Source organism: Anas acuta, chromosome W, assembly GCF_963932015.1.
Source record: "Anas acuta chromosome W, bAnaAcu1.1, whole genome shotgun sequence".
In the NCBI taxonomy this organism is placed as follows: domain Eukaryota; kingdom Metazoa; phylum Chordata; class Aves; order Anseriformes; family Anatidae; genus Anas; species Anas acuta.
Window position 1 is genome coordinate 4,824,502 of NC_089016.1, and position 12,098 is coordinate 4,836,599.

Sequence of the window (12,098 nt, forward strand, 5' to 3'; positions counted from 1 at the left end):
GAAGACTTGATAAATTGACTAGAATGAGGGGGAGACTGGGACACACTGCATCTGTGGTTCAAGAATTAAATTGCCAGTGCAGGACCCAGAGTCACACAGGACTGTTCTTTATGGACACGAATTGTTAAAACATTCCTAACACTCTCAAAGCCTTGAGCAGCCAGTTTCTCCAGGACAATGCTGTGGGAAACAGTTTCAAAAGCCTTACTGAGGTCTAGGTAGACCACATCCACAGCCTTTCCCTTGTTCACTGAGCACATCACCTTGTTTCAGAAGGAGATCAGATTTGCCAAGCAGGACCTGGCTTTGACAAACCCATGCTGACAGGGCCTGATCACCTGGTGGTCCTGTAAGTGTTATGTGATGGTACTCAAGATAATCTGCTCCATGAGTTTCCCCAGCTCAGAGGTCAGACAGACAGGCCTGTAGATAAGAAAAAGAATAGCAGTTCTCTAACCATTTCCTCATGGATTATGAGGGCTTCATTCTACCAGCTCAGGGGCTGAGTACTAGGGGAACAACTGGTCTTGCTGTAAAACAATGAGGTAAAGAATGCACTAAATACCTCATCCTTTTCATCATCTCTTTTAATTCTGTTTTCCCACATCCAATAAAGGATGATGATTCTCCTTAATTCTCTCTCTTTTTTTTTTTTTTCTTACGCATTTATAAAAATAAAAATAAACAAAGAAGGAAAGAAAGACAGAAACAAACAAACATCTTTTATTGTTCTTTAACAGTAAAAGACATATTGAGCTCCAGTTGGGCTTTGGCCCTTCTAATTTTTTTCTTTGCACAGCCTAACAACATTTAGGACTCAGCTTCAGAGAAAATGACAGCATACATGAGAAGCGCAGAAAAAGTGGAATTGGGCAGCTTTCCGTCTCCACCCTTCTGTGAGCCTCTTCTGCAGCTCAATTCAAATAGTTCCTCCTGTATTGTCCAAACTCTCCTGCAACTACTCATCCTGCTATCTTGTGAGAGCACAGTTAGAATGAGACATCTCCCTGCAGACATTAACAGCTGACAGAACGGGTCATCTGTCCAGGGGAACCTTGACAAACTGCAGAATTTTCCCTAGAGAAACCTCTTGACGTTTACAAGGAGAAGAGCCCAGTCCTGCAACGGAGGAAGAGTAACCCCACACATCAGGGCAGACTGGGACCCTGCTGAGTGAGCAGTGTCCAGGAGGAGGAGGGCCTGGGCACCACGAGGGATGCCATACGAGCAGTGGTACTTGCTCACCAGGAACCAGGCCAGCTTCCTACAGAGCTGCCTTACGAGGAGCATGGCCACCAAGAAAATCTGAGTTATCAGACTCACCTCCAATATGGTGTGACACCACCTGCACATGGGTGTCCCAGTGTGCAGCTCCTCATTTTCAAGGGCGTGGGATAGTGCCCAGAGAGGTTGTGCCGGAGGGGTTCAGGGCCTAAACCACCTTCCCTGTGTAGAGAGGCTGAAACACCTGGGTTTCTCTGACCCAGTGGCATGGAGCATCTAAGCAGACCAAAAGTAGCCCGAGACTGCCTGAAGGGTGGTTTTGGAGATGATGTAGCTTTCCTCTGTAGGGGAAAACAGTGTGAGACAGAAATAATGCCACAAAGTTGACTTCAAGATGTTGAGACTGGACAAGAAGAGAAAGAAATCCCCATCTCTGGCTACCGAAGGAAGAGCCCTGAGCAATGTGTGAAAGGAAAGGATCTCCCTTCCCAGGGGCTTGGGATCAAGGCCTGGCCCTAGTGCTTGGTGAAACACATCCAGTTTTCCTACACATCAGTGTCACCGTCACATTGCCTTTGTCTCCTTGTCCTCACTGCCTCTAGTGTTCTGCTCTAACGAGCTCCAAGGGAGGCTGTGTCCGTGCTGGCTCTCAGGGGGACACTGCAGGAAACTTGTATCTGATTTGGACTTCTGGAGAGATTTCTTCCATTTGCTCTCAGTGCCTGAGATCTGTGGGATCATCACCAAAGTCCCCAGAGGGCTGATAACACTGCCTTGGGCTGGGCCTCTGCTGCTGAGCTGGGCCAGGCTCCTGGGACAGAGAGAGCTCCTGGCAAGAGGGCCCTGGTGCAGAGACAGCTCTGCCCAGAAGAAGCTCATCTGCACAGCGCAGCAGGGCTGGGGGCACTGCCTGCAGGTACCCAGGCAGAAAGGGATTCCAGGCAGCCTGGAGGGTGTGAGCAGAGGAGAGCTCGGTGCAGGAGAAACCTTCACAGCTCTGTCCAAGGTAAGTCTCTGGCTGCAGGACAGTGCAGGAGAGGTTCCTGGAAGGGGCTCCTGGATCCAGGACATCTCTGCCTGGCCAGGAGCTGCCAGGATGTCTCTCGTGGCTTGTGCGGTGTGGAGAAGAAGGTGCTGCAGGGCAGCTGCAGGGATGCCCAGGGCTGTGCTGCAGAACGGGGTCCCTGCTGTGTCCCAGAGGCTGTGTGCTGGGGCAGGGCCTCTGCTGCCTGCCAGGGCTTGGGCAGGGGAAGGGCAGGGCAGGGGATGCCTGCAAAGAGAAGGCACTTTCTGCAGTCTCTACTCTGATTTTTGAGCAGGCTCCATGTTAACAATGTGGTTGGATTTGCACAGGTGACTGAGCATCCTATTGCCTTGAACATTGAGACATAAACAGGTAAGTGACGAACCTGAGAATATCCCTTCCCTTCTCTCTGCTGATAGACTGCACCAGAGCTTTTCTGAGCTGCTCTTTTAGGACCTGCAGACAGGGAGATGTCCCCAGAGCTGTCTCCATCCCCGGGAGGTGTCTGCAGGGCAGAGCTGGGCACCCAGCGGGTGGGATGGGGTCTGTGAGCATGAATGGGAGGAGACGTGGGGACAGAGAAAGAGGGGTTGGCAGGGACAGCTGAAGGCAGCAGGGACATGGGCAGGCAGTGAGAGGGAGCTGCTGCAGAGCATACTGTAGAGTCTTTGTTATACCTGAGATCCCTTGGTCTGCCCTTGTGAATCAGCACCCTTGCCATGTACTTGTCATTGGATTCTGCACAGCTGTGCTAAAAGGGAGGCATTTCCATCTCCGCTTGGAGCTGGTACCCTCTCCTCCCAGCACAACCCAGGTGATTTTTCAGCACAACCTCTGAGTGCAGCCATCCCTCAGCTGAAAGTACTGCAAGCACCCAGCCTTTGGGCACGAGGGGATGGACAGAACAGCCCTCCTGGATGTGACCTCTGGCTGAGGTTTTCCCCCACAGCAATGACATTTACCACTGCAGTGGAGCAGAAGTGGCCCACTGGGGGCTGATGGGCAGAGGTGGCTGCTGTGTACAGGACACTCAGCCAGCACAAATCAGGGCTCCAGACAGGGAGATAGACAAAGATCCTCTTTGGAAAAGAGAATGTAAGGCTTTAATTGGGAATTAACTGAATTTTGCTCAGAGACCTTACTCTTAACACTCTCTTTCTTTATATATATCTTTGTTTCTCATTTCACAGTCTCCTTGACCAAAGGCAGCAAATGCCCAACAGCAGCTCCATCACTGAGTTCCTCCTCCTGCCATTCGCAGACACGCGCGAGCTGCAGCTCCTGCACTTCGCACTCTTCCTGGGCATCTACCTGGCTGCCCTCCTGGGCAATGGCCTCATCCTCACCACCATAGCCTGCGACCACCGCCTCCACACCCCCTTGTACTTCTTCCTCCTCAACCTCGCCCTCCTCGACCTGGGCTGCATCTCCACCACTGTCCCCAAAGCCATGGCCAATTCCCTCTGGGACACCAGGGCCATCTCCTATCAAGGATGTGCTGCCCAACTCTTTTTCGTTGCTTTCTTGGTTGGAGCAGAGTATTCCCTTCTCACAGTCATGTCCTATGACCGCTACGTTGCCATCTGCAAGCCCCTGCACTATGGGAGCCTCCTGGGCAGCAGAGTTTGTGCCCAGATGGCAGCAGCTGCCTGGGGCAGTGGCTTTCTCAATGCTGTCCTGCACACTGCCAATACATTTTCCCTGCCCCTCTGCCAAGGCAATGCCATGGACCAGTTCTTCTGTGAAATCCCCCAGATCCTCAAGCTCTCCTGCTCAGATGCCTACCTCAGGGAAGTTGTGGCACTTGTGTGTAGTGTTTCTTTAGCCTTCGGTTGTTTTGTTTTCATTGTTTTCTCCTATATTCAGATCTTCAGGACCGTGTTCAGGATCCCCTCTGAGTTGGGCCAGCACAAAGCCTTTTCCACATGCCTCCCTCACCTGGCTGTGGTCTTCCTGTTTATCAGCACTGGCATATTTGCCTACCTGAAACCCCCTTCCATCTCCTCCCCATCAATGGATCTTATTGTGGCAGTTCTCTACTCAGTTGTTCCTTCATCAGTGAACCCCCTCATCTACAGCATGAGGAATCAGGAGCTCAAGGATGCAGTGAGGAAACTCTATGGATACATGCTTCTTCAAAATCAATAATGACTTTAAGTTCCCTGATAATTTCAGACACCGTGAAGAGAATTTTTTGTTATTATATTTCTCTATAAATATTTTCTCCAAGTTGTTTTGATTTAAATAATGTTATCCTTAACCTGTAACGTGATATTTTTTTGATTTACAATGACCAGTCATCAAATCTACCTAAAGAAGCGGGCTTACCATGTACATAAAGACAATAAAGAAGCCATCAGGACTACATCGGTCTCAGCTACTCTCCCATCTCCTCTGCAGCTGGAGGTGCAGCCCCAGCAAGCAGGAAGGGCTCAGGGCCCCTGCTGCTTCCCTGGAGCCATGGCCATGGCCAGCAGCAGGACGTGGCCTTTTCACTGCTGCTCTCTTTTGGCTCTCCTGTGCTCTTGTATCTGTGTTAGTCTTGAGGTCTCATATGCCTTGGTGACAGTCCTGATGTTTCTACAGTGACATCCCTGTGGCTGCAGGCAGCAGCAGGCAATGTGCAGCCCTGTGTCATAGCTGGCCTACCTGCTAGCACCACAGTAACAAAAGGGGCTGCTCAGGGCAAACCCAGAACCCTGGACACCTCTTCCAAATGTTGTATCAGGAATAGAGCCAAGGGGTTGTTCCCTGCTCTTTTGTATTCTGGGGTTCATCATGGAGTGAAGGACACAGGCTGAAAGTTCCAGGGTGGTCCCTAAGGAACCAGGCACTGGGCCAAGAACTCCCTTTGTGGCAGCACATGCCCAAATAGACAACACTGTCCCTTGAAGTGGGGCAGATGGCCAATGCCAGCCTGGAGAGGAATATGGAGCTGCCAGGAGATGTCAGGGGATCTGCAGGGACAATGTGCTCAGTGGGCAGTGATTAGAACATCATAAAATGAGTGATCATCCAAAAAAAGTCCTGGTAAAGCAAAAGGCAAATCTGAGGAGTCCATGGGCTAACGGAGGGCTCTGCAATGCCAGAAGAGGTGGTGAAGAGCCAGCAGGCAAAGGCCCATAAGACTGCAGAGTAATTGAGGATAACCATTTTGAAGCTCCATGGGTGAAGTCTGGTGCAGCACTCACCTGCCCTTGTGCCCTTAGAGACACCCCATGGCCCTGCCCAGCACTGCCCTGTGCTTCTGAGCCATCAGGGCAAATGGAAAGGGGCTCAGCAGACACAGTACCCTGGGAAAGGCTCTCTGGGAGCAGGGATGGCCATGGAGAAGAGCAGGGCAGCATTTCTGGGCCTACACTGACGAGTAAAGGAGAAAGGACAAGCTCTTTGTGCAGGCATCTGCTTGGGGCAGGCTGCTCTGTGCCTGAGCCAGGTCTTTTGTGCTGGCCTGGGGAGCGGGGCTGGCCCTGCGGGGCACAGGCACTCTGTGCTGGGGATCTCCCAGGCAAGAGAGCAGGGCTCCTGCAGCTTCATGGACCTCCATTTCCTGGCACCATGGACACCTCCTTGCTCAACGTATCCAACAGATAAACACGTATTGGCCACCTGCTTTCTCTTCTTCTAGAAGAATTGGAGGCAGAATAACAAAAGTAAGTAAAACTCACAAACTGCAAACCACAGAAAGCCTTGATGCTGTGCAAGCACTGCTCAGAAAGAGCAACCACAGCTGTGGGTGACCAACATGTCTCTGATCACTTTTAAAATACACAGCACCATAGGGGCTGCTCTCCAGAGAGTAACTCCGTCCCAGCCAGAGCCAGTGCAGGGCCCCTGATGGACAAGAAAGCTCCCTCTGAGCTCAGGAAGGAGCCAGGAAGGTGCTAATAAGTGGCAGGACAATTGAGAGCAAGGGGTTGTGGTGCCCAGGGCACAGGGGCACTCTGCAGGGCTGTGCTGGCCAGTGGGGAGGGCCAGGAGACAGACTTGTGAGAAGGCTGTGAGAAACAAGGAAATGTCTCTGCCATTGCCCCAGGGCTGCAAGAAATCACTCAATGGATTCCTCTGTTAGGGCTGTGTGAGCCATGGGGACAACAGTGAATGGAGCCCACAGAACGTGAGCCTGTCCAAGGTGGACTGACCAGAGCTCAAGTGCTCAATCTGGTGTGAGCGGGCTGAAGAGAGCTCTGCAGCTCCAGGGCACACAGCAGCCCCAGCAGAAGAGTCTGGTGAGTGATTCCTTGCAGCCCTGGGGCAATGGCAATAACCCCATGAGCTGGGTCTGCCTCCCAGCCTGCCCAGCATGGACCTGCAGAGTGCCTCTGTGCCCTGGGCACTACAACCCCTTGCTCTGCACAGCAGCACCGCCAACTGGGGCTCGGGCTGGGGCTGGGAGAGCACTTCCCCTCAGTGTCTTCTAGGCCAGATTCAGGCACATGGCTTCTGGACGTGAGCGTGATCTTCTCTGTGAGTAAGGAGCTGAGAGACCACCTATAGGACCCTTGTCCTTACCTTTACTCTCTTGATCACCCTGATCCCTGCCCTTAATACTAGCAATAAAATGCTCTGCTTAACTCTACACAATTTCCTGACAGCCTTAAACAAAACCCTAAACCAAAATACTTGCCCATACCCAATAAAACACAGACCTGACACCACAAGCAGAACAACAAACCCTCCCACTAAACCTTTGCTTAATCTTTAACCCAGAAAGGTGAGCTCTAGTCCCTAATCCCATACATGAACACCTAGCACCCAAAGCCATCATTCCTGTGATTAACTTCCTCACCTTCAACCCCTCTCCCAATCCTTAACTTGAGGTGCCTGGCCCCTTGGGTCAGGGCAGGAACCGTGAGGTTGCTGTGCAGTCACATGGCATTCAAAGGTGAATGCCAGGGGCCATGGATCTGATCAGCTTGTGGGCCACAAGGAGGAGATGGGTGGGAATGCTCTGATCAGCTCAGCTCTGCCTCAGGATCTCCTGCCCCAGCAGGAGGAATGTGACTGTGGCAGTGACTGTGAGGTCACTTCTGTCCCTGCAGATGATAGGGCAGCAGCAGGAATGTGTCATGGAAAGAGACTCTGAGGTCACTTCTGCCTGAAGTAGCTGACATTTCACCCTTGACTTAGATCTGGGATTTGTACTTTTGGGCTGACATCTGCCAGTGCCCCTTCTAGGCCAGCAGAAGGCACCTGGTGGGCATGCTGACTGTGGGATCCCCTCTGCCTACATACCCAGGAGGACCCAGACAGAAAGAAGGCCCCAATATGGGTTGTCCTGTCCCTTCTGCTTGAGTCCATGACTGGACAGCAGGAGGCATAAGGCTTGGTTGTGTCTACACAAGAAGCTGCAAGGCCAGCAGCAGCTTCATTTCTTGGAAAATGCTTGGTGAGGTGACTTCTGTCTGGTTGGCTGACATGCTGAAAGGAGGTTGGTGGGTTGGGATACCTACTTTAGGAGGGGATTCCACCCTGATGAGGCTTCCTTTGGTAGTAGGAAAGAGCAGGAGAGAAAAAACTGCCACAAAGTGCACCTTGGAAGGTTGGCACTGGCTACGAGGAGGAAGAAATGTCCCGTAAAATGTCATGCTGTGGTGCCAGATGTCACCCAAAGAGTATCCATGATCAGATCATAGCTTTGTGTTTCAGGGAACAGCTGGTGAGGGTTGACGAGACATTGGTGAAATGATGTAAATGCCGCGATGAAATCAAGGTGGTGAACAGAGATGGGTATCTGCAGACTTCAAGGAAATATGACAAAGTGTGGAACAGCACAGAAAGGCCTGCACAGGAGAAGGTGGATGGTGGTGGCAAGAACTGAAGGCCCCGACATCCCTGACATTTTTGTCCTTTTGGCTAGAGCTTATGAGGTGTTATGTTATACTTGTTGTGATGGGGGCCCATTGCTTCCTTTCAACCCTGTGCAAAGGCTGGGAGGTGTCTTACCATTGTTCTTCTCATGGCATCACAGTACCCACCACATCCCACAGATCCCCAGGAAAAGCTCTGAGCCAGACATGGGGTACAGGATCTCCCCTTCAGTAGCTGGTGGCAGGCCTTGGCCCTTTTGCTTCATCAAAGCAAACCAAGACTTTTCTCAGCACAGTGCCTTTGCCTATCGGTAATCATGGCCTCCAGTTATCTGCTCTAACAAGTCCCTGGGGAGGCTGTCTTAGTAACAGCCCTCAATGGGGCCCATTAATACTCCAAATCACATCAACTTTTTCTTCTGACTATACTTTCTCAAGCAATTGCATCATTCTCTTCTGAGTACCTGAGCTTCATAGACTCAGCACCAAAATACACCAAGGAACTCATTAAAATGAAGAAACTCCTACCATGTTCTCTACAGTTTTGTTGAAGACTTCAAGACTTGTACAGCTAATTGGAGAGCTTTCCTGTTGTAGTAAGGAGGAAGATTTCAAAAAGCACCTAATAAATATTTCTCATCTTAAAGGATGTGTTTAGTTGAATTTTGCTGTGGAGCTTTATTCTCTAATTGATATTGATCCAGGGTGTCTCCTTCGGAGACTTGCATGGGGAGGAAAAGCAGACACTTGAGGTCTGACACAGCATAGACAACCTTGCTCCTCACCACCACAGTCTTGCCATTTCTCCCATTGGCCACTTCTCTTTTCCTTACATTAGTCTTTTGTACCAAAGTCTGCAGCTGGATGTTACGGCTCCTTTGCAACAGCTCCTACCTGCTTTACTAAGAGACTTGACTGCACACAGGTGCAGAAGGGTTTTCCTATATCCAGCCAAAGAACATGAAATCATGCATCAATTTTCCAAAAAAAAAAAATAAGCAGAGCAAGCTCCTCATCTTGTATGCCTCCTGTGAGGTTTACCTTCCCAAAAGAGTGACTGTACAAGAAGTATTTTACACTGATAGATAGTAAATTATAAATAATAGTGTTAGTATTAGCCCATATCATATGAATTCAATGAGAAATGATGAGATTCTTCCTAAGGAAACAATTAGACAAACTGCTGATACATGGGTGAGCTTGAACTCACTGAAACTCAAAGCAGCAACTATGTCTGTGAGAGCAGTCTGAAAGATCAAAGAGTAAAGGGAGGGCAAACCAGCAGAACCAAGGGAAGTGCATAGGTCCAGACAGGTAGCTTGAATGGGGACATTAAACAGCGTCTGTTTAATCAAGACATGGATGTACCTGAAAGATGAGAGAGCGTACTATAACAGACAAAGCGATGGCAAAGCAAGTACAGGTGACCTTCAGAATTTCTTCTCCTGCAATGAATATACGTCCTGAAAATTACATTTCTTCATAATAGTAATTGCACTTTGCGTGTGATGTTTTATGGAAAGGATTGAACCATTCGAAGTCATGAGTAGTTACTCTATTACTTAAGTATTAAAAAAAAATACTGGGTATTCAGGCAGAGCTTTGCATTCTGAACATAAGCAACCAGGACGTGCAAGACACCAGAGCCTTATGGAGGATTCAGATGGAGCCAGGTGCAGATACCAAGTCACCTCCACTGCCAGCAGTGGTCTTTGTCCCTGTAACTGCAGCCCAAGCCAGCACAGGAAACTCCTTCAGAAAGAACACCCCAGTCCACTGGGTTCTTGGGATTAACCCAAAGTGGAAATGGCCATTGGGAACTCAAGATACTCTCTTTTGTTCCTAGTAGACAGCTGAACATCCATTTACCATCCTGGGTCACCTGTGGCAAATTCAGGCTGCAAGACTCAAGAATAGGACACTTCAAATGGCTGAGACAGAATCCATCAGCTTGCCCCACTTTGGGTAATTGTCCCCTTCAAATTATGGGTATGAAAGAAAAAAATGTGAAATGACCCATCAGGTCAATGAACAGAGTATTGTGCATACGTATTGTGCTGTAGTGGCAGAAGGCAAAAAGCATTGCATTTTGCCTCACACTAATCAAGGACACCTAATCCATTTCAACTGTGAGATAAAGAAAACACTCTAAAAATAGCGAAGGACATTCAGTTGTGGCCTAACATGAAGAAGGATGTAGACCACTGGTGAAGGAACTGTCTTTTTGTGCCATCACCAATGTGGGTTTACAAACACTACAACACCTAAAGGCAGTATGTCCTATGGCTCAGTCATCACACAGGACAGGGGGAGGGAGCTGCCAGCCAAGGGACACATTTGGGTGTGGACGGTGGGGCCCAGCAGAGACAAGGAGGCAAGGCAGTGGGGTGGGGGAGGCCAGGAGAAGCAGCCCAAGGGGTGGTGCTGCTTGTGAGGACACGGTTGTGCCAGTAGGCTGAGTGTGCAGCAGCTGTGCGCAGGGGAGGAGGGGAGGCCAGGAAGCGCATGCCAAGAGCGCTCCTGCCAGCAGAGCCAAGGCCGGGGCCGAGGCCAAGGGCAGAAGCAGGCCCAGGGCAGGGGGCTGCAAGGGCCATGCTGAGCTCCCTGCCCCTGCAGCAAGCCGCACTGGCCCTCAGCAGATGTGCTGGCTGGCATGCACTGGGAGGTCCTGGACTGCATCAAAGAGCAGCAAGGAAGGCACTGGAGAGGGCCGGGGTGAGGTGGGTGGCAGAGCCCCATGCAGGGGCTGGCTGGGGGTCCCCTCTGCTGCAGTCAGTGCACGGAGCATGGCAGGAAGAGGGCAGGCAGGGCTCCTGGCCACAGTGCAGAGCCAGGCGCTGGATGCTCCATGACCGCCTTGCAGGTCCTGGTAGTCTGCGGTGAGGGACGAATGCCCTGGGCCCCCTTCCTGCTTTGCCCAGGCCAGCAAGGGCCCAGAGCAGCCTCCTCTCCCCTGCCCCTGCAGCTCTGGGCTCCAGTCGTGCAGCCCTGGCTCTGCAGCACCAAGCCCTGCTGGGAGCCCTCCCATGCATGCTCGCACCGCTCCCTGATGCTGCTGTTGCCCTCTGCCAAGCACTACCCAGTCCAGACCAGCCCCAGCACACCCCTCCCCAGCTCCCTGACCTCTCCCCAGCCCAGCCTGGCCCAGCAGCCCAGGGCAGTGCCCTCCGCAGGCTGCTGCAGGGCTCTGGGCACAGCCACTACAGCCGCAGCCCCTCGCAAGGCACCACAGCTGTTGGGACAAAGGTGGCTCTGGGCCTCCCCAGCAGCCCCCGGGCTGGGGCCAGCCAAGGCTCAGGAGATGGAGGTCCGTGAAGCTGCAGGAGCCCTGCTCTCTTGCCTGGGAGATCCCCAGCACAGAGTGCCTGTGCCCTGCAGGGTCAGCCACGCTCCCCAGGCCAGCACAAGAGGCCTGGCCCAGGCATAGTTCAGCCTGCCCCAAACAGGGCCTGCAGAAAAAGCTTTCTCCTTTATGCCTCTGGTTATGCCCAGAAATGTTGCGCTGCTCTTCCCCAGGGCTATCCCTGCTCCCTGAGAGCCTTGCCCAGGGCACTGTGTCCATGCTGACCTGGCCAGTCATGTCTGCTTCCCTCCCTGTGCACCCCACAGGGTCCCCAGCTGGCAGTGCTGCTCTGCAGAGTCGGGGGTGTGCTACCATGGAATACCCTGGTGGACTCCCCCCTGCCCTTGCTGCTCAGGGTGGGCAGCAGACCCAACTCCATGGGGATCTCTGCTGAGCCCCTTTCCATCTGCCCTGGTATCTCAGCAGCACAGGGCAGTACTTGCAGCATCATGGGTTTTCTCTAAGGTCACAAAGGGCAGGCAAGTGCTGCACCATACCTCACCCACAAAGCTTCAAAGGGACTATTCTCAATTACTCTGCAGTCTTATGGGACTTTACCTACTGACTCCTCACCACCTGTCCTGGCATTGCAGAACCCTCCTTAGCCCTTGGACTCCTCAGATTCAACTTTACCGGACTCTTCCTTCAGTGGTCATTCATTAGATGTAGTTCTAATCACTACCCGCAGAGCACGTTG

The 12,098-nt window shown here is 51.7% G+C and overlaps 1 protein-coding gene across 1 annotated transcript; it reads left to right on the forward strand.

Annotated features, from left to right (window-relative positions):
* The first annotated feature begins 832 nt into the window (after nucleotides 1-832).
* LOC137847156 (olfactory receptor 14C36-like) lies at nucleotides 833-4,536 on the forward strand. Its single transcript, XM_068665449.1, has 2 exons — nucleotides 833-862; nucleotides 3,458-4,536. The coding sequence occupies exons 1-2, from the start codon at nucleotides 833-835 to the stop codon at nucleotides 4,394-4,396; spliced, it is 969 nt and encodes a 322-aa protein (XP_068521550.1). The 3' UTR covers nucleotides 4,397-4,536.
* The last annotated feature ends 7,562 nt before the right edge of the window (nucleotides 4,537-12,098 follow it).

What these genes read in the sequence shown, in the direction of transcription:
- LOC137847156 (XM_068665449.1), top strand. Translation starts at nt 833, where the DNA reads ATGACAGCATACATGAGAAGCGCAGAAAAA. An exon ending in ACATGAGAAGCGCAGAAAAA is followed by an intron (nt 863 to 3,457) that starts GTGGAATTGGGC and finishes GACCAAAGGCAG; the next exon opens with CAAATGCCCAACAGCAGCTC.